We start from the raw sequence: 22,622 nt of genomic DNA, 5'->3' as shown, positions 1-22,622 counted from the left end.
CCGTCTTCTACACAATCATCTTCCTGTTTGGAGTATGAAATTTCAATTTAGTAGACACACTTGATGCACAAGCCAATTTTACCTCCTGGAGTGCAACAGAGAGTGGTACATGTGATCGTACTACAAGTGAAGCTGCAGCACTAAGCCATAATATTAGTCTTAGTATATTATATGTGTTAATGATGTACGGACAGCAAACAATACATTTTTTTCACACTGTCAACCGCTGAATGCTGCCCTTCCTATGCTCAACAGGTCTTATTCAATGGTGTGAGCATACTGACCCTACTCATGGATGCTCATATGAGAGTTAGTGCCATTCGTTTCTACCTGCTCAGCCTGGTCATATCAGGTACACACTACCACCATTCACTTTATGGAAGAACATTTCTGACAATATTAAACTGAGACAATTATAATTTGATTTAAGCATTAAATTACTGCCAAACTTAACTTTACTGACCAATATTCACTATACTAGGTATAAAGCGAAATTGAAATGCAAGTTTCTATTTCCGTTTATTTCTATTATGTTTTTTAAGCTTGTTTTCTGAAATCTATCAAAGTTGTCTAGAGCATGTTACATAAAACAAACACCGAATTAGTATCTACAAGTTCTAATCATTGCAAGTGTTTTTTAATGTGTCTTTTTCCATTTAATTCTAAATATGGCAACATAATACTGTACACTGAAAATAATTCATCCTTTATTTGAGGTTGGGTATGCAGTGAACATGTATTTCAAACCTGAAAGAGTTTTCATTTATTTATTTAATTGGCTTACATAATGAAAACACATTTAATTTCAATTTGAGCAAATCATTGATTTAATATTGTCAGTCCTAGTTTCAGCAGTCCCTTTTAAACACAGCACCTACATTGTGTCATTTATACATCAAAGAATCATCCTCAGTGTTAATCTTCTAAATGACATCTATCTTTCTCTCACTTTAAATTTTAGACATTTTGCAACTGTTAACAATCCCAGTGACTTTGTATCGGTACTACTGGGAAAGCTACCCATGGCGCCTGGGGCAAGCAGTATGCAAGGTCTACTTCATGGTCCGCCAAGTGTACTGTGCCACCACAAGCTGGGTTATCATGACCTTCACCTCTGAGCGCTATGCAGCCATTTGCCACACCATGTGGTCTGTTTCCAGCTTGAAGGTGCAGTACTTCAAAACAAAAATATATTGTTTCCTCCCAGTAGTGTTCTACTCTCACTGAAATAGCGACTATGACATAGAATGAAAAAACCTACGGAGGTCTACTAATGTACTAATGCTTGATGTTTATTTTGTCTTTTGTCCCCAAAATTCATGTAAATCACCTTTCTTGTTCTCCCTCAGGAAACAAAATGCACAAGATATTGTATATACCAATGCAAAGTAAAGCATGTATCGAAATACAGGGCATTTTCCCGTTCAAACAATGTACTGCAGACAATTTTTAGATACAAATATTTTTTGAATGTTTGGAAGCAACTTGATTTGTACTTGGCCAGATAGAACATGCAGAACTGGTTACTTTTACCAGTGCTATATTTGTATCCAATAATGAAATATAAAAGAAATAAGGATGGAAATTGGATGCAAACAGAAGGCGCAATCTTAATAAAATGCAAGATTCACACCACCAGAGAAGAAAAATTGAAGATAAGCCGTCACTGAAATCAAATCTATGTTTAGCATTTGATAGAACTGTGAACAACTGTGAACAGTGAACAGTTCTATCAAATGGAGAAAAAGTCTAACAAATGGAATTTTCTACCCTCTCTCCTTCCTTTCAATCAGAAGTCTAGGTTGCCATGCCTTCTCTCAGTATGGATCATTTCTCTGGTCTCAGCGGTGCCCTTTGCTCTGGTCTATGATCAGGCACGTGCCTGCATCCTGGACTACACGGCCACCACTCAAGAAGACGCCTTCCATGTGTCCACCATGTGTGAGATGATAGAGCCTGATCCTGCACACATCTACAAAGGAGCTTTACTCCTGAGAGCGGGATTCTTTTTTCTGGTGACGTGCTATTCAACAGATTGTATTTGCTTATCTGCACCAAACACAGGCATTAAACGCTAAACTTTCTCCAACTACAGATCCCACTGGTCTCCATCTTTACTCTCTATCTGCTCATCCTGCTCTACCTGAGGAGGAATGGACGCCAAAGGAGAAACATGGGGCTCACGCAGTTGGATCCTGAAGGAAGACGAGATGTCCAGTGCCATCGGAATGGAAAGCTACTTTCAAATGAAAAGAGAGCTCTAAAACTCATGGGTGAGCAATGGATAATTAAGTTTGTTTATGTCTTGAGGTTGTGGCATTGTAAATTTTATTCACACAGCCTTGCAGAGTAGTTGATGCTGGAAGCTTTGGGAAGCCTGGTAAAAGATTAAGATAAGTATACGAAAATGAAAGTTGATAGACACTAAGTACAAAAGTTTAGCTTTGGTCAACTTTTCCTGGCTAATCAAGTGAGTTGATGGCCTCAGCCGACACAGTGCCAGTGAAGGCAGCAAGTTACCCCACTGTGAGGATCTCATATAATTATGATGTTGTGCATAGACCAGAGATGCTACTGAGTGCAAATTAATTGCACTGACATGTTGCAGTAATTTAGGTTATGTACCTTTGAGCTGCATATTGTGTGTTTTGTTTTCCAGGTGCAGTCGTGGTGGCCTTTTTTGTTTGCAACTTTCCGGACATTGCCTCGTCGCTGATGCAGGTCTACGTGGTTGTGTGGTCCGACACCGTCCTTTCTGTCTACACAATCCTGAAATCATACTTGTCACTTCCGCTGTGGTATATCAACGGTGCTCTGGACCCGCTGCTTTTCTGTATCTCCTCCCACACATTTCGTAGAGCTTGCTGGAGAACTCTGGGTAGGCTCAGGCCTCGCTGCTACTGGACGTACAGGAGCATGTCTTGGCTGTGGCAGAGAAGTTCTTGTGAAGAAACAAGCACAACAGCCAGAGAGAAGATTGATGGTAAATGCTACAGAGAGAGGATGGACAAAGAGAGAAATACAGTCATAAACAAATCAGGTCAGAAAGATGGAGACAGCCGTGAAAGCCCCTTTCAACATGAGCTGCAACAACACACAAACTGAATTGTGATTGTTTTACTCTCAGACTACCTTGTTATACAAAATCTTAATGTATATTTTTCCTAAATCTTTACTTTCTTTCTTTGTCTTTTATTGCTGTAAGAGTTTCTCAGTGTTACAAATTCCAGCTGATGTCACATGCTGCATGCATCATTTTGGTAAGTTTTGTAAAAGTGTTTATTGTGTTTACAGAATGTGCAGAATTACCTGTATTGTACCATCAAGTAACATTTCTGTTCTTTCAGATACTTTTTTTCTCTAGCTAGAAATATATGTGTCATGCTTCACGGCTTATATTATTGTGACTGATGTGAAATGTGAATGTAATTTGTTTATACCGCATTTCCACAATTTCCTACGGAATTATTGAACAAGATGTGGCATTGAGTATAACTTGCTGTTCATATGTTGTTGAGCTTGAACTATATGTTATTTAGGGGTATTACTCAAATCATAACTGTAACAGGGTTCAAAAAAATCATATTGAAATTATTTTGACAGATATTGCATTTGCTATATGAGTCACAATTTTAGTGGGACTTTTCGAATTTAATTTTCACTGAAATAAATATAAATATGATGATGATATGATTTTTGCTGGGGCCTGTACCAAACAAGAATATTCCCTTATGTCTGGAGAATATGATTTGTAGGCCGGGGCATCTCTGTAGCACCACAATGCTTCATTTATAATGGTATGTTGTGGCACATTTTACCTTTTTCAAAAAAATTGCACCTCTTGTGATTTGGATATTGCATTTGCCATATTGCAATTTTGATAATATTTCAATTAAATGTTCAGCCCTAAACTGTACATATGACATATATATATCCAGTTTCCAATCTAGAGAAGAGGAGGGACAAAATGATTGGGTTTAAAAGGGTTTTAACATGTCTGATCCTTATTGCATTAGCCTGTAACAGTGTTTGTCAGATGATGATAGCACCCTGAATGAGTCATAGGTGTGTTGTTTATGGACAGTGTTATTCACGATGACATGCTTTATTTTATTTGTGCTTCAAAAGACTGTTTTGAGCTTAAGTTTAAGTTTGTAAGTTTCATGATGTACAATTTGTGTTTCAGAAATATGTTTTATATTGAGGTGAATCTTATTGTATTTTGCATGTGATATAAATATAATTTTGTCAAGTATCTTTGTCAAGTATCTATCTATCAACTATCAGTTAATCCATGAATCTATCTATCTAGAATGTGCTGTCACAAAACATGTGTTAGAGTTAATTGAACTAAAAACCAAACAAGGAATGTAAAACTAATGAATGCATAATTTACAGATGGGCTGAATGTATTATTAGGTGGTTGCTATGGTGGTTGCTTGCAATGTCGCAGGGTTTGCGTGTAATGACCCACAAACATGTATCACCCATCTCTGCAGTTCTCTAGATAAACAGACTGAATTGCCATTTCATTTCACGTCTTCCATTCCATAATATCTGATCTGATGATTTAGTGTAGCGTATTTCAGCTCATTGGTTTCCAAAAACAATGCATAGTTTTTTTTTTCCAGTTGCCAACCAACTGCAGCACCATCATCAGATAGACAAAATGGCAGAGCATTTATGAGTTGAAAAACCAAATATTTAGTGGGTGGAGACCAGACCTAAAAGGGGAATAAATACTGGACTTTTGTCAGGTGGACAGTAAGATGTGAATCTTACTGTATTGTTGCTCTTTGCCTGCTGAACATGTGAATAAGCAACTGCTTTCCAACACACCATATCAACTTTAAGATACAGTACAGTACAATAATATGTCAATGTTGCGTCACAGCTTGTAGGCTAGAGCTGCCCGAAAAGTCCATCAAAAATGAATGAATGCAGGTTTAAGGTTTTTTTTATTCAACCAGTCTATGTAAATAACTCCTGAAAAGATTAAATACTACTGAAGCCGTTTAAATTGTATTTATTTTTTTGTTTCAGTTACTGACACTTCCCCTTTTTTAATACACAAAGTAATGGTACAAGTAGTATGTACATGTGCAAAGGATATCGCCTCTCCCCCCAGGTGACGTATGAATATGCCAACCAATCACAACAATGTGGGCGGGACTTAAGATGAGACCGCGGAAGATTCAAAACGAAGATGGCGGCTCAAAATGTATCTCAAAACAATCACAAACTCGACAGAAGGTACCAAGTTTTCTTTTATTATGTCGACAATTGAACAAGTTACAAAACTGTAGTATAAATTGTAGGTTTCTGGGACGATTAGTTCTAATAAGTATCTTTATTTCTAACGATTCAATATTGTTAGTCATTATCAGACTTGCTAGCGTTAGCCAACGGGGCTAACTTAGCAACAACTTGTTATGCTTTGGTCGGCGTATTTGTTCAAAATGTTTTATTCCTATTGGCCTCCTTCTGTTTTAATCGCTAAACTTTGGGGACCAGCTCCCAACTTTGATCAACCCCAGCTCAGTCTCTGTGTTTCCTTGTGACAGAGGGACAAAATGCAGTGTGTTTAACAGCCAGGAAAAGCCAAACGCTAGCCAACCTGTGATTTTTAACCCGGACTTCTTCGTGGAAAGACTGAGACATGAGCATCCACAGGCCTTCGCGGATTTGATACTTAGCAATATCACTCGGCTCATAGACCTTCCAGGAGCTGAGTTTTCCCAGCTCACCGGAGAGTCTGAGCCCAGGGTGCCCTCCTCGAGTGGCTTTCTACGCTCCCTGAACTTCCTGAAGCGGAAAGGTTAGACTAACAGTATTTTAAACAAATGTGGTATTAATTGTCCATTCATTTTCTATCAGTTGACTAATCAATTCATCAACAAATCGTCTCACCTCTAATAGACAGATTAATTGCTAATTAAACTGTGCAGATAACACCCGTTGTCTTGTTCCGGGTTAATGGGGCTGTTGTCCATGTGGTTGATGGAAATTATAAAGCTATTATATAAATGTAATGATTGGTGTAATGAACTAAATCCATAGCACGTTCAAAGGGTACAGTCAGACTCACATTTTCATTTGATGCCTTTCAGACAAAGGAGTGGTTTTTGGTGCACCATTAACTGAGGAAGGAATAGCACAGATCTATCAGCTCATTGAATACCTGAGTAAAAGTGAGTATCATTTCATATATGTGCACAACATCTGCCATGTGGAGGACACAAGCAGTTTGTAACTACATACATTTTGCATGTCTGACAAGACGGTATCTGTGTCAGAAAAACATCATTTTGAATTACCTGATTTAATGATCTCGTGATATATCTGGTCAAACTGCTTGATCAGCTTGTATTTGTCACTCTTATAAGAATAAGATTTTTGAAGTGTCAAGGCTGCATCCTAACTCTTACCACTTGTTCTTTAACTTAGCTGGAGAGCAGTGAATTAGCATGAGGTCATGGTTTATTTTTAGAAAGTGATGATGTCATTCACTGAAAGTGGACACTGGGAGCAAATGCTTGAGTCAATAATTTATCTGAAAGCACTTTGCTCCTGCTGTCTTCCTCTTTCTATTTCATTCACTTCATCTCTCTCCTCACTTATGCGTCTTTGTCATCCTGTGTCTCCTTCACTGTGTGTCTTTGCCTACACACTGCATATTTTTTTTCCCCCTCCTCTTTGACTGTCTCTCTCCATCTTTCTCTCCCACCCCTCAGACCTTCAAGTGGAGGGGTTGTTCCGTGTGCCAGGCCACAGCTTAAGGCAGGCAGCCCTGAGGGAGATGTTGAACACTGGGTCAGAGATAGATCTAGAGACAGGCGACTTCCATCCCAATGATGCAGCCACATTGCTCAAAGCCTACCTGGGAGAGCTGCCAGAGCCTCTGCTGACACACAGACACTATCATGTGCACCTGAAGATTGGAGGTGTTGGTTGACTCATACACAGATCCTTATCATGGCTTAAGATAAAATTATATTTGATAAATCAAAGAATCATCATATTCAATTAAAGAAAATTGTAGTGATCCCCTTTCTCTTTGATAATAATTCTCATATCTGCTGTGTCAAGAGCTCACTCGCTTCGATGATAAGGGGGATAAGACGAACGTGCCTGACAAAGAACGCCAGATTGAGGCCTTTCAGCTGCTTTTCATGCTGCTCCCACCAGCCAACCGCAGCCTGTTGAAGCTGCTACTGGATTTGCTGTACCACACCGCACGCAATCAACACATCAACAAGATGTCTGCAATTAATCTAGCCACAATGTTTGCTCCACACATCATCTGGCCCAAAAACGTAAAGACCTTTGGTTAATTTTGTTCAATCTTCCAAGTATGTTACAACCCCACTATGTTTTCAGTCAAGTAAACCACAATTTTTTTTTTCTATATTTTTATGTTGCAGGTGTTGGCAAGTGATCTGCAGGGAAACATTGAGAAACTGAATAATGGCATAGCATTCCTCATCAGGCACTCACAGAAACTGTTCAAGGTAAGCGGCTTTGAAGTCTGTTTTTCTGCATCTGATGTCTTGTTTTGTAACGTTGACTGTTTCCAATTAAATGTGTGAATGTTTTTCAGTTGTTGCTTTTCTCTGTACTAAACTTTACTTTCTTTTAAAAACAAACAAAGGCAGTTCTAGATATAGTTTTTCATAATGTGTTTTCTCCTCGCTTCTGATGAACCCTTCGTGACAAGTGGTGTTGTTGCCACGGTTACAAGATATACAAACAGGGTTTAAGAGACAGAATACATGTGTAATGTGAAAGTAAAATCAATGAAGACTTTGTTTTTCAAAATGTCTTGTCACCTTTTAGATCTTCATGATTGGTTTATATATTTTCATTTATATACATTGATTATTTACTTGATGTATTGCACACAATGTACCCCTCCAAGTGGAAGACGTCAGCTTTAATACACCCTGTGTTCAGGTGAGAACGAGGTCATGAATGTCCAGGTGTATTAATTTATGATGTGTTAGATCTATTCTTCACAATCTGGCATCACAGGATTTATTATACACGTTTACTTTCTTTGAAGGCACCTGTGTATATCAAAGAATATGCCCGCTCATACTTCACAGGATCAAAATCTCTTCAATCAAAGGTGAGTGTTTCTCTCCTTTTGTCTTATCTTCTATTTGTAACCATGTAAAGAGTGTTAGCACTGCATTACATTTATGTATTAATGTAACTAACATGTATAAAGCTGTTGTAAAGGCTTCCACAGTAACATTTTTGTCTTTGCTAACTTTTGAATCTAGTAACTTTGGTGGTTAATCTTAGGTACATAGAAGCTGCACAGCTATTATCTGCTACTGGGCATTAGAGTAGATAGAATGATCAAGTTATGTTTTTACATGTTTTGCACACTGTGTGACTTTATACATTTCCTTATGGTCATGTCTCCCGAAAAGAGTTGGATGTTTCAGTGAGTTAACAGTTTAAATATCTGGTCACATGTTATGGCTGACCTTTCTAGGATGACTTGACGCTGTGCTCTGGGACCAAGAACGCTGTGACAGCTGCCCCCCCTTCTCCCTTCATGAAATCAATTGAAAGTGAGGTCAGCAGCACGTGCACTGCCAAGTCGTCTGAGACTCAGACTTATACTGAAACTGCCCTCAGAGAGCTGTACCAGCAGGTCAACAACATGCCTGAGTCTGCCAAAAAGAAGAAGCTCATCAGACAGGTACAGTAGTTCAGTGTATTTGCTGTGAGGAGAAATAACATTTAGATAAATTACTGCCAACCCAGCCCCTAAATGTGTTGTATTTTTGTGTATAGTTTGAAAAGCAGCCTTTGCTAACACCTTCAGCTGAGTGTCGGACACCTTTCAGCAGGAAACACTGGCGCTCACGCTCTTTGGGTGGAATGATCAAGGTTTGTTGCTCCTGTGTACAGCGATAACCCTCACTTTTCAGTCTTGATATTATTCTGTTTTAACTATGGAGACATTTTTTTCTTTATTACTACCATTGATTCTACTGAAGACGATTTTGATTAGCAGAACAATAAGACTACAAGCGACTATAATTTTTAAAGACTAAAATTATTTTATGATGAAAGTAATGTATTCAACATGTTTGTAAAGTCTTAAGCATACATGTGTGTGGACACTATGCGTATATAGTGTTTTTTGCTGAAATACATGTTTGTGTGTGACGAAAAATCGACAGGGTATTATTAAAACAGCCCTGACTCGCTACAGTCTTATCCATTTACCAGTCATGAGTTTTTGTTTACAAAACAGAGGAAGGTGTTGGGAAGCCAAGTATTGACAGAGAAAGAAAACAGCAGCCTGCAGAGTCCTCTACACAGCAGTTCCATTGATGGCCAAGGAACAGAAAACACCAGCTGTGAAGAGGTGAGTATTGCACTGCTAAACTACACACACACACACACACACACACACACACACACACACACACACACACACACACACACACACACACACACACACACACACACAAACTTTTCTGAAAAAAGTTGTTACACAGGAGCAATTAATCTTCACTATTGGAAATCATCACCTACCACCATACTCCTATTGGCTGCAACTGACAGTGACTTCACATACAGCTAGTACAACAAGACAGAAACTTCAATTCAAAAACTATGAAAACGGTGACATTGTCTGTCATGGTCCCCTATGATTATGATGTACATGGATGGAGAAGCACTGAAGTAGTAATTCTCTTTTATTTAGACCAAAACCAATCAAAATGTCACATTTAAATTGTGGGACATCATGATTCACTCCTAAAACTGTCATCGACCAGTGACAAGTAGTTTTCCTCATGACTGCTGAAGTAATTTTCTGGCGCTTGCAGCCATGTGTCTGTGGTTCACCACAGGCAAGTCTGGCCTCACTTTGACTCAACAATGCTTACATTACTAATGATGCCTGATGTACCCGTCTGAAAGGATTAAAAATTACCTATTCCTTTTTTTTCTCCCTCTCTCTTCCAGGATTAATCATCTTTAAAAGAATGTGCTGTTGACAACTAAGGAAACATCAGTATAACTGTTATGTTCGATGCATTAAAGGACCTTCCCGAGGCGTTGACTCAAACTAAACAGTGTAATGCACTGTATAGCTTTGTTGACACCATGTTTAGATCTGTACTCGGCTGTTTTTCGCAAAAAGTAAGTTCAAGTCTTTAAGGTTATTGACATAGCAAGGAAATCACCTTGTTGTTTTGCAGTCTAGAAGTTTGACTTAAGATAAGTGACATAAAAGGGGTTAATGGACAAAAGTGAGGATCTTACATGCTTTATTTTAGGTCAATGCAATTTACCATTTTTCTTAAGTTCTTTATTTCTTGTCCATTTATGTCATTGTTAAGGATGCAAATTACATTCATTTACACCAGTGAATTTGTCGGTATTTAGCTTTACAATTGACTAAAACATGGTTTTGTTTAATTTGCAAGCCTATATTGTATTTATTTTATTATCAGTCATCTGGATGTTTGAAGTCCTGGAATCCAGTGTATCAGATGTAATGGTGCAATGTGATGTGTGGGCTTTTCTATTGAATTTGCTTATAAGTTGTGGTAAGTTTAGTTAGACTCATGCAGTCAGTGCAGACAGTTCAAGAGTTTTATTAGAAAATGAATTCATAGATGTGCCTTAAAGTGAATATATCTTAAATTACTGTTTTTATTTAACATTAAGATGTCTTCTTTTTTCCCCCTGTAAGTTCCCAATAGCTTCTTATAAAGAATCCATTCAAGTGTTAGTAAAGTAAGGGTGTAAAGACTAAAAGAGAATGAAGAATGGAAGATAGGAGATACTGAGTGGAAGGCCAAAGGACCAGCTTGTGTAGATTATATAAATATTTATGTCTTTGTCCCAAAATCAGCTCAACACTTGGGTGCCAACACTGTGATACTTTAAACTACTGTTTCTTTAAACTATGGTTGGTTGGTTTTAAATCTTATGTCTTAGCTTTTCTCAGGACAGTTTTGATTCTTATGCAACATTGTAAACAGTTTTATAGCTTTATATGCATCGTATCTTTTCAGTTATTCAACTGTTAAGTGACTTTTTTTTTATTATTTTCAAAGTTTTATTGTTTATTTTTATCTTTTATGTTTTCAATGGTTAGCTGAATGCAAATGAAGATGAATCAGCTGCCTTGTTTTGTGGCATCGTGGGTTGTCGAACCAGGTGCTTTGTGGGAGAATTTGAGCCACTTTTAAAATCTCCCTGTGTCTTACTATTTCAGTAGCAGTTTCCAGTGCAGTGGTCGCTCTACCAAGCTGTTACAACTTAACTATAATGTGATAACTGCCTCATGGTCAAGTTAATGGACCATGTAAACTTGATATTGATGTTACTGTGAAGCTTTGCAACTCACTGTAATTAAAAGACATCAAGCTGCGTTCTGTGGCTGTTCTTCTTTAAAATGTCAGAATATGTGCTTTAGCAGGATGATGACATAATTATGAACCTTTTCTTATTTTACCACGTCTCTTAAATGAAGTGTGGTGTTTTTCATTCTTAGCCCTCCCTGGAATGTGAGTAGTGTTGCTGTCTGCGATTATGTGATGTTATTTCACTACACATTGCAGCCACAAGGTGGTGCTCTTTAGTTGCAAATAATTAGGCACTCTTGAGAAGGCGTCTTCCTTTTGAATTGGTCGAAGTACATTCGTGTTAAAGACAAGTGTCAATATGAGACAAATCTGCTTACTAACTACTCCTAGGCTGTTAAATACCATAATATGTGAGTTTTCAGTATTTAACAAAATAAGAAGTAGTAAATAATTTAATAAAACTAATTTTATCACAGTGGGTATTGCTTAATGAAACCCATTTATATGTATATCCAATAGTTCCCTTAATTACAATAAAACAGAAAACGGTGAACAAATGGTTGACTTTTACTAGGCTGGCTCCATTGCAGCAAATAAGAACCAGGAAGAAAAAACTGAAATTCAACGTGTCCTGAAATTTTCAGATGTCAAATAAAATTAACTAAAAATTAAATCTGTCTCATGCTCATGAACAACATGTGACTAATAATAATAAAAAGAAATACCCAGAATTTCACCAAAGGAAACATGAAACCTACCCAAGTTGCTGCTTATTGCAGTAAATGATTTGCCCAAATTGAACTTATTTTATGGAGTTGGATGGTGAGTGGGTGGATAGTAAGAGTGGAGGCAGCTCTCCACAATAGGAGGAATGTCTCAGTGTGTCATTATGGTGTCCATGTCAATGCATGTTTGGTATTGTAAGTATATGTTGTAAACATCTGTGAGAATGGGTCTGCTTTTTCTCATGTTCTGTAAATATACAACAGACAGCTTCCATGATAGGAACAGTATTGTTTTACAGCCAAAACTCCAGAGGGGTTTTATTTAGCATTCCTGCTCCAGAATGAGCGTGATGACTGTAACATGAGTCAGACATACTGTAATCAACTTTACATTAACTGGTGTGCACACAAACCCACAAGCATATATGATGAGTGGATCTGATTTTGCTTCAAGTGTGTGCACTAAAATTCCTCTCAGAGGAAGCGAATTCAGTCTAGAACCGTAGTGAAATAATTTCTAACAGATCATTTGTGTTAAAAGATAAAAGCACTTCATTTTAAAGTTAAAATCCTTCTGTAGTTTTCTTTTTTTTTTTTTTCTTTTTTTTTAAACAATGCATGGACAGAAGAGGATTTTTCTCCTCGCCTTTTCTTTAATGCACAGCTCTTCTGAAAGTGAAATACAAATAACTTTGGTTGAAAAATGCTGTGGAATTTTCTGGATGCCAGATCTGGTTTCTTTCTATTTTCTTTCTCTCTCACTATTAAGAGCATTTCAGTTTTTGTGTGGCAAGCATGTAGACGTTAACTGGTTCATTCCCCTATTCAGCCATGAGCAGCTGCCGGCACGGTCTTGATGAACTTTTGATTCTTTTATTTCCAACTTTGGGCACGAGCTGTAGGAAAATATTTGTTTGTACCCCACAGGGTTCGGCAGTACTGTGAATTTTTAAATTGGGTGTTATTCCATATTAATTGCTGTTCGTTCCTCACTTTCAGTCAGTTGTTGGTGAGGTCTTGTGTCTTGCAAACTCTCCTCTCCCAGACTAATTGTAAATTGCTGCCATGTCCTCCCACGGCTTTGAGAGCAGCAGAATAATTCCTGTTGTCTATTTGTGCGCATTCCTATCACGGCTCTGTGAGAGGGGAGGGACGTTACCCCCACCCCCCATTACCACTAAACACCACTGTCTCCTCTTTAATTAGCCATTCATAGAGGGAAGATCTACACTGCACTGACACTTTTACTGGCACAGATGGAGCTTTTTTTTTCCCGAGGTGTGTATTTGTATGTGTACACCTGCACGAGCACATACATCCATATGCACATGTTTCGAGTTGGTCAATGAACAAAGCAGACAGATGCACACAAAGTCAAATCTTTGTGCTTGCATCTTCCTTGCCTGTTTCTTTTTTTTTTCTCTCTCTCTCTCTGTGCCTTTGTCAGTTAAAGTGAATGGGGTTCTTAGGTCTATGTGAGTGTGCTCACAAGTGGCTTTAACTGAGACATGGCCAAGTAAAGCTGAGCTGTTTGTTTGGTGACACTTTACTATTACTTATAGAGTGAACAACAAATACCTGACTGACTCTGAATCAAGTATTATTTATAAAGTTGTACAAAAACAGGTACATGCTATGAAAATCAGTCTGGTTAGCTAGTTTATTATAATTAGTTTCTAGGTATCTGCAAATCTCACCGTGAGCACCTTATGAATCATTCGTGATTAATGCTTAGTCAGGTGCTAAATGGCACTAAACCACTAATGTACCATTCCTTTCTTGCTTGTCATTTATGTTAAAGGGTTTCTAAAGTAAAGCGTTTCCCCCACCGAACTAACAATTCTTAACTCAGCAGGGCGCACTGCATCACATGAGGGGATGTAAAAATAGTAACTCATATTTATGTATTATAGCAAAGAGGCCAATGTGTTAGTAATTGGTTTTGTGCCTTTCAGCAGCTGATTCAGCGTTAATCAAGGGTGCTTCATTAAGGAGGTGGTCAGCATGCAGACTCACAAATATCTAGGGTCTAATCATTACACACTGGTTCAATAAAAAAAGTCTGTCCCAGGGACAGAAGTTAAGAAGTGCCTGTTGTTCCTCTCTTTTCCTCAGTGACCTCTCATAGTTTTCAGTTGTTTATTTTAAAGTGTCACCACTTGTTTAATCGGGTGGATAACATTCAACAATGAACTTTGGACTCAACTCATAAAAATGAGAGGTCAGTTTCCTACCCGCATCCAGAATACTGATGAGCAGTTCCACAAACTGCAAATCAATACACATTAACAAAGGGTTTCGTGAAAGCTACAATTACACTGTCAACAATGACTGGACTCTAATATATCCACTGTTTCAACTAAATGTCAACCATAGCAAAATAATATTTATTAAGAATTCCTTTAAAGTAAATAATGGCCAGCAGATGCTGCTTATCATGAAAGTTTCCCTTCTCAACACAGTCCAGTTTATGTCTGTATGCTTTTGAATCCACTTCAGGGAATGCATGGTCTGGGCATTAAGAGAGGAATTATGTGCCAGTTCCTCCTATAAATCCAAATAACAGAGCAGGTATGGCTACGAGTGTAGCTGTTTGTCTTTTCATTTGTATATATTAGGATATAATCTCTGCTCCTGTGCCCATGCTGTGCTTAAAATATAGTGTTGACTTACTTTTTATGGCTGTGGTCTGCCTTCCCAACAGATCATGAATATTTGCGTGTGTGTGTGTGTGTGTGTTTTCACCCCAGTTCCCTGGCGCGGCTTCTGTGTGTGTGGCCACACTTGATCTACATGTTAAGACCCACACTTACGGATTATTTATTCCGGCTTTTTGCCTCCAAGGACTGAGGTGTTGATTCCTCTCTTTCCCAGTGGATTCTCCTTCGTTACATGCACACATTCATGCAGACACACACACACACACACACACACACAGCCCAGTCTCCCCACAGCTTCTCCCTTCGGGCAGGGGTTATGCAGTGTCATGCAGGTTAGGTCTCTCTCTAGGGGTTCGCCTGGAGGCAAACCGGAGAGAAAAGAGGGAGTGGAGTGAGTGAAATAAAACAGAAAAAGAAAGATACTCGGAGTAGATTTGTGTTGTGAATAGAATCAAGGGAATGAAAGAAGGATCTCGAGAATGAGAGTGAGTTCAGGCAGGGTTCTGGTTGTGGGGGTGGGTGGGGGGTGTGAGGAGGGGGAGGAGTGGGGGGAGGAAGAGGAGGGGTAAGGGGTAGGGGTCGGGGGGCTCTGCTATTTGTAGAATCCTTGTGATGGATGACTGGCGTGTGTGTGTGTGTGTTTTGTGTGTGTGTGTATGTGAGGTAGGGAGGAGAGAGAGAGAGAGAAAGAGACCTGGCTTTTTTTTTCTTTCTGCTCTTTCCTTATTCCCTCTCTCTTCAGGCAAGCAGAGCAGAGCGGGACTGAGTGAGAGGAGGACAGAGGCGCAGACGTGTGCAGACCAGAGCACAGCAACTCCACAAAGACAAGAGAGGAGAAGAGTTTGCAAGGAGAAAATTAAGAGAAAGAAAGCAGCTTTTTTTTTAACATCAGCAAACTGTGGTGGATATCAAACCTACATCGAAAGAAATCTAGAAGAACAAAAAAGGATTTGCTTTGCTTCACAGCTAAGAGGAAAATATTAGCATTTGTTACAGTTTTTTTTTTTTCTATTTATATTCACCACATATATGAAATTATTGTAGAGGACTCGTGAGGTGTATCAGCACTCTTGTTTTTTGCAGAGAAGCAGAGAGAGAAAGGTGGACAGAGAGAAGTAGGGGTTTGTTTGAAGAAGAGCAGCAGGCTGCAGAGGGTGGTGAATATGCCCGTTAGAGGTAGCTGTTTTGGGGCAGGCATGGGCAGGCTGGCCAGGCTGCCACTCTGGATGTGGGTGGTGATGCTCTCTGCCCTGCTCATGGGCAATGCCAGTGCCTGCCCAGCCCTGTGTGCCTGCAGCGGCACCACAGTAGACTGCCATGGACTGGGTCTCAAAACCATGCCAAGGAGTATCCCCCGCAACACTGAAAGACTGTGAGTACCATCTGTACTCTACCTCCTGTGCGTGTGTGTGTGTGTGTGTGTGTGTGAGACAGAGAAACTCCCTGACTGTGTCCCTCTGTCTTTTCTCACTGTTTCCTCTCTGTTTCTTTGCTATCTTGTAGAAGTGCACATGACTTTGCTAAGACTGAAAGAGAACAATAGCCCTGCCTGTAAAGCTCTGTGCATATGAGTGTGCATGTGTGTGTGTGTGTGTGTGTGTGTGTGTGTGTGCGTGTATGTGTCAGTCAGTCACTCACTGGCATTCCAGTCAGGTATAAATAGGCATGAGGGACTGGAAAAAGAGTAGGAGCAGATGTTTGCGTTTCACATGTGTCCATAATTTACTTACCTGCTTGTTTATGCTTGCTTGTATGTATTTTATAAATTTTTTTTCTAAATCCTGAAATCAGATGGATGGAGTCAAATTTTTGACTTTTTAGAGTTTTAAAAGTAAAGTTTGACTTAAAGTTTAAATCTTAAATTGTTGACAGACGGAACCAGATTTGCTACCTGGTCTATGATTATCTTACATTCTGTTATGTTTGGGAATATGTTTCCCCTACTCATATCAGGAGTCCTGTCCTGAGCACTGTGCCTCTCTTTATCTCTTTTCTTCCCCCCTCCCCACCCCTTTTCATTTTCTTTCACTCCCGGGCCAAAGACTCCCCTCTCTCCCCTCCTCAGTCCCCTAAACACTCACTCCACAAATTGTTAAATCATGTAGAAAATTAAGCAAATCTGCTACTTAAGTGAGTCTTGCACGAGGATCACGTAGCTGTCTTGTAAAATGGGGAGGGGGCGGGGGGGGGCAGGAGGGAGAGGTGAGGCAGAAGCTGGCTTGCGGATTGGAGTTTCTCTGTCTGTTCTGACATTCCTCTGAAATATTCATCAGTAAATCAGAAGTGAGGAGTGCAAGGGGAAATAGATTGTTCTATTTCAGCTTTTAGAATATCAGTCCTGAATAAAACATGCGGTGGGAACGGAGGAGAGAAAGCCTGTGTCAGAGGCAGCGTTGGCATAGTGGGAGCTGGCTGCATATTTTATGCTTTTCATATTTAATTTCTAAGAACACCTTTTTTTTTCTTTTTTTTTTTTGGCGTGGCGGTCTGCATGTTTCCGGGTTGCTTATGTGCACATGCTGGTTCAACATTGAAGCAGAGGGGAAACATGGTCATTTTGTGGTTTCCTTTTACATGAATGGCCATTCACACTGGAAATATACTCTGCCCCTTCACTCAAGAGCATTTTTGTGTTGAAAGTTGTTTGTGCATTCATCGGTCATGTACAGCAGAGGATTTTATCGTTGTAGCATCTCAAGCACGTCAAGCACACTCAGGATGCTGCACGTTAAACATGATGTGTATAAAGGTCATGGGCAATTTATTCCTGGGTCGTTGCCTCTTTTTTTTTTTTTTGGTGTGTGTGTGGTGCTGCATGTATTAGCTGTGTGTGTAGGTCACATAGAAGATAGCCATGTCTCCATGGAGAGGTACTACGCAACAATAGAGGCTCTGCTCTTTTGCGAGCCATTATATAGGGTGATTCATCAAGGTGGTTGTGCAAGTCAACACAGCCCACCGTGCCCCACACGATGGTCCCATGTGCATAGCTAGATTTATGTGTATGTGTTTGGGAAATATGTGTTCATGTGAATGAAACTGCACAACCAATACTGGGGTCAAAGACGGGTAATGAGTAAGTCAAGTTCTTATAGAATAGTCCCAGAAGTTGGCGGTCCTTGTCTTTAGAAGTTTCTTAGTAGGAATTTGTTGAAATTACAAAGATTTCAAGCGTGTAATGTTCCAAAATGTACTCGCCTGGTTTTAATTAAAGGAGGGGGTAATATTAATGTCGGGAGGGAAATCAGATGCAGGTAAGAGGAAGCAAAGAAAGTAGAAAAGCTTCACTTTGTCAGGCTGGTTCGTCATATGTTTATGGATATCGGTGTGAATGCATACATGTGTGTTTGCGCCCATGTATACAGAGGTGATGCTTTTGGGCGATAGAGAGTGTTAAAGAAGGAGGGGGTTGGTTTTTGGAGAAAGTGTGTGTGTGTGTGTGTGTGTGTGTGTGTGTGTGTGTGTGTGTGTGTTTGTGGGGCAGGGTGTGTGTACGCAGGGTGTTGAGACAGACAGCAGAATCCCATTTGCACTTGTCAGTTTGGGTTTGGATCAGGTCTGACCCCTGCGCTGCTCAGACTGAAGCCTGTAATGAGACTGCGAGCTCCACGTGTTAAAATCACACCCTGCCTCGTACGGGCCACCGGCCGCCTCCTCCCCCTCTGCATCCATCCTCTCTCTCCAGCTCTATCCCTGCCTCTCTCTTCTCCCTTGTCTCCAGGCCATTTCTTTATTCATCTCCTGTGGCAAAATATCACATTAACATGGTAATCACACTGATATCAGACTACAGTGAGAGAACATCAGCATCTGTAAGGCTGATTAAAGTGGTTTTACACAGACAGTAAAGGGTGTTAGTTAAGCTTTTAGGTAGACAGGTATTGACCAAACCTGCAGCTTTTCTCTCTCCGTGCTTTATCTCCCTAACAGCCCTGCTGCTGCTCAGATTAGTGTGTGTCTCATCTCAATGAGTTGATTTGCAAAAGCTGTGTCTGTGTGTATGTGCGTGTGATTGTGAATGTGGGTGCACCATCACCTAATTGCAAAAAGCCAGTGTATTGATGATGGGTTTTCTGTGCCAGAAAATACCCTTTACTGAGATTTGGGGGTATGCTGGAACTCTTCCAGAATAGAGGAGGAGGTGGAGGCTGCACACCATATGTGTGTGTGTGTGTGTGTGTGTGTGTGTGTGTGTGTGTGTGTGTGTGTGCGCGCGCGCGCCTGTATAAATTTGACGTTAACTTGTGTTCCTTCATAAACGTGCGCATGTGCCTCCATATGTGTTTATACATGCGTGCGGTGAATAAGTAATGTTAGATGAAAACACATGAGGGTTAGTGGTGTTTGAAGACGAGGGGCTCCCTCGCTTCGATAACCATGTATATGTATTTCGAGGGTTGGAGGTGGGAGGTGTGTGTGTGTGTGTGTGTGTGTGTGTGTGTGTGTGTGTGTGTGTGCGCGTGCGTGTGCCAGGGAATGCCTGCGGTGTTTTTGGCACCAGCACATAGCTGGTACAACTGACAGCTCACCGGCCACCTGATCCATAATTTACCCTGACAAGACTGAACACAGCCTGCCCACTACCTGCCAACTCTGGCTATGTGACTAGACAAAGAAGTGGGGTGAGGGGTGGAGCTGGGGAGGGGTTTGAGAGCAGGATGAGAAGATCCTTCAAGGCGAGGCTGGCACAGTAACTGAGGTGGTAATCACTAATGAAGGGATTACTGCGCAGAGGAGTGAAGAGACTTGTAACTCAACCACAAAGCTAATGAATGAATAAACGAGATTATGTTATTTATTATAAAGGGCTAAATAGGTCTAGCCCTGAGGCAAAGTGAATTTCATTCAGGTCCTTTTTTACAGTTTAATATATCCATCCTCATAGCCGGTAGTCCCATGAGGAGTGATAATGCCTGGAATGAAGATCATTCAGAGAATGTTTATGCTCAGTGTAGGATTGTGAAATTACAGGCCAGGGACACAGTCAGTTCAATTTACTGCCTGTGCAACACAGCTGTGGTCTTTCCTCTTGTACTGGAGACTGTTGTGGACTTCATCTCTCTCGCTCTTGCTGTGTTTTGAGTTTTAGTATTTTGTGAGTTGTTTTTGTTAGTCTTCTGCCCAACGCAGTATGTGGAAATAAAGTGTGGGTACTGTAGTTTCTCAAATCGCTAATTACATTGAAGTAAATTGAATATTTTGGGGTTTTTGAGTGTTTGGCTGACAAAAGAAGACATGTAAGGATATTGCCTTGAGGTCTTTGACTTCTTTGTCTAGTCACAACAGTTTGCACCATTTTCTGATGTTTTGCAGGTCAGACGAGTAATCCATTAATTAACTAATCAACTAGTCAGCAGATTAAACAATAGTAAAAATAACTGTTAATATCTGCAGCCTTACGTGTCTATGCATCACTTTTTGCACTATGCATACATGTAGAGTCAGTGTGTTGCTTGTCTAAGCGAAGTGATGACAGAGTGCTTAGCATCAAAGCCAGCTGCTGTGTGTCTAAACACACCTCAGACCTACTGGCTCGCTCTCCTGATGAGCACAGCTACTTTATGGAAGTGTTTGATTGCACTCGTGAGGGCTAAGAAATGACCCCAGCAATGGCGTGCGTGCGTGCGTGCGTGTGTGTGTGCATGCATTCATGTGTCAGAGAATGCCTTCCAAAACCAATGCCTGCACTTTTTCTACTTGTGCATATCTGACACGCTTACATATGATATGTGTGTGTGCATGTGCATATGTGAGTGTACATGCATGATTGCTTTGCACGCCTGTCTAAGAGTGGCTGTATCTCAGCAGACCGTGAAAATCGAATTTGGAGAATCCACCTAGATCACCTTTCATCTCTCGGAAGTTCATCTTTGCTTTTAACCCTCCTGGCTAACCAGTAAGAAGCTGGCAAAGGAGAGTGGAGGGGGTGGGTGATTTGTGTGTGTGTGTGTGTGTGTGTGTGTTACATCGATGAACGCTCTCCTGACATTGTAGATATGCCTTCATAATCCACATTTCACGCTAGTCAAGACGCTTTTGATGTGATACAAGTTTGAGAGGAAATTATAGACAGCTTTCCAGATGCAAGGGTATAGCATGTTAGTGCTGTGTTCATTGCAACAGGAGAGTGTAATGCATAATGATTTAGTCATATTTAATTCTCAAAACTAATGAAACAAATAAAACGAATCAGAAAAAAGTCAAAACTTTCCCACCTCAAGGCAGAATTATTCCACATAGTTTGATAAAAAAATAATTATTTAAGATTCAATAGGAAACTGAATTACTTTGAGATGCAAATTACATTTTTTACATTTTTCAATAATTTTCTCAATGTATCTTTTAATCCATTTTGTTATTTTCTCTGACCAACGATACAAAACCGATAATCAAAATTCTCTTAATCTTTATCACTTAATCGCTTTGTTTCAGCTCTAAAATAACTTCTTATATTTTGCAGTGGGAGTTGGGAGCGTAAATATCAGTGGGAGACAGAAATGAACCGAGAACAAGTCTTTATTCTTAAGGTTCAACAGACAGAGTCAAGCACACATGCAGCATCCATCAAATTACCAGTCAGCAGTGCACATCTGTTGGGCAAACGTCTTCTCACTGTTCTGTGAGGAATAACTGAAACATAATAGATGTGGCAGAGCAGATGTTTTGTCCACGTCATACATGTTACAGTCAAAGTACACATTCATACAGCCTTAATGCCTTCACGCGGGACTCAAAGCCACAACAGAACCTCAGCCTCGTCACTGAACAAACTACAGATACAGTAGAAACCATGAAAGACCCCTCAGTCTCTGCTTATACTACAGTCTTGTGTGTGTTCTTTCTCCAGCCTGCGGCTGTAACACACAGTGGAACAGATGTTTAATTGATTCACTTCGGCCTGAGAGAGTGTCATAAGTTATCTATGTTTGGTCAGCAAGTGTCTGTGTGCTACTTTCCTCCCTTGTCTTTTCCCTGGCTCCTTCCTCCCATCTCGCGGTCTATCTTGCTCTTTGTCTAGTTTTTGCTTACAGCAGCATCTGCTACTTGGGGAAAAAAACAAAAAACACTGTGTGTCCTCGTCAAGGTTGTTGTTGTAGTGTGAAGGCCAGGTAAAAACAGCAAAAGACAGACGCTTTGGTTTGGAGGTCCCTGACTTTTACCTGTTGCTGTTTATAAAACGAGAGAAGCTCTGCAAGATGCAGGGTCAAGGCTTAAAAAGGGATTGTGTGTGTGTGTGTGTTTGTGTGTGTGTGTGTGTCTGTGTGTGTGTGTGTGTCTGTGTGTGTGTGTGTGTCTGTGTGTGTGTGTGTGTCTGTGTGTGTGTGTGTGTGTGTGTGTGTGACTCTGTGTGCAATACATGTGTGGGATCTGCTTGATGTTTTCCTTTCCTATCAGTAATCTTGCTCTTGAGGCCTGACTGAGCAGAATCAAAACTGTAAATAGCCCTTGAGGAGCCCAGGAGCCGGGAAAACACTCTCAGACATAGTCTTTCCAAACTGAACACACACACGTAGACGCTCGCTGGCACAAACACACACACACATACTAAAAATGTACAGTTGAGGGCCTTAACTGCACGTCTGAAAGCCACATTTCAGTGCAGAGGGAATGTTTTGTTCAAGCTGAGCAGAAATCTGACCTCTTGGTGTGGATAGAAGCGTTCTAGTTGGGTTTAAGAGTGTGTTGTTTTGGTCATGGTGGTCTGCTCTCTCTCTCTCTCTCTCTCTCTCTCTCTCTCTCTCTCTCTCTGTCTCTGTGAGCCCGGATGGTACTGCCTGGTCCTGTTGGACCAACTAGTATATAGGCCACTTTCTCCTTGTTCTCTACCAGCCGTCGAGGCCTCATGTCTTCACTGACGTCTCCCAGACGGCTCGTCAGCTCTTCACAGCTCC

General features: G+C 40.3%; 2 protein-coding genes across 6 annotated transcripts in view; both read left to right on the top strand.

Moving 5' to 3' along the window:
* Positions 1–5,194: 5,194 nt before the first annotated feature.
* LOC111234789 (rho GTPase-activating protein 19-like) lies at positions 5,195–11,418 on the top strand. The gene is made up of 11 exons (XM_022762984.1): positions 5,195–5,253; positions 5,565–5,818; positions 6,111–6,191; positions 6,735–6,944; positions 7,090–7,316; positions 7,425–7,511; positions 8,063–8,128; positions 8,504–8,713; positions 8,809–8,904; positions 9,275–9,388; positions 9,994–11,418. The coding sequence occupies exons 1-11, from the start codon at positions 5,207–5,209 to the stop codon at positions 9,997–9,999; spliced, it is 1,398 nt and encodes a 465-aa protein (XP_022618705.1). The 5' UTR covers positions 5,195–5,206; the 3' UTR covers positions 10,000–11,418.
* Positions 11,419–15,741: 4,323 nt separating this feature from the next.
* The window catches only part of slit1 (slit guidance ligand 1), an 86,565-nt gene continuing 79,684 nt past the window's right edge, over positions 15,742–22,622 (top strand). For all 5 annotated transcript variants that reach the window (XM_022762425.1, XM_022762434.1, XM_022762416.1 and 2 more), the window contains exon 1: positions 15,742–16,102. In XM_022762425.1, the coding sequence (XP_022618146.1) occupies positions 15,894–16,102 (209 nt within the window). In that variant the 5' untranslated portion in view covers positions 15,742–15,893. The remainder of the gene's footprint in view (positions 16,103–22,622) is intronic.

This window comes from Seriola dumerili, unplaced genomic scaffold, assembly GCF_002260705.1.
Source record: "Seriola dumerili isolate Sdu_G_001 unplaced genomic scaffold, Sdu_1.0 BDQW01000024.1, whole genome shotgun sequence".
Classification (NCBI taxonomy): Eukaryota; Metazoa; Chordata; class Actinopteri; order Carangiformes; family Carangidae; genus Seriola; species Seriola dumerili.
This window is presented reverse-complemented; position numbering and strand designations above follow the sequence as displayed.

What these genes read in the sequence shown, in the direction of transcription:
- LOC111234789 (XM_022762984.1), top strand. Translation starts at nt 5,207, where the DNA reads ATGGCGGCTCAAAATGTATCTCAAAACAATCACAAACTCGACAGAAG. An exon ending in AGAAGAAGCTCATCAGACAG is followed by an intron (nt 8,714 to 8,808) that starts GTACAGTAGTTC and finishes TTTTGTGTATAG; the next exon opens with TTTGAAAAGCAGCCTTTGCT. An exon ending in CTTTGGGTGGAATGATCAAG is followed by an intron (nt 8,905 to 9,274) that starts GTTTGTTGCTCC and finishes TTTACAAAACAG; the next exon opens with AGGAAGGTGTTGGGAAGCCA.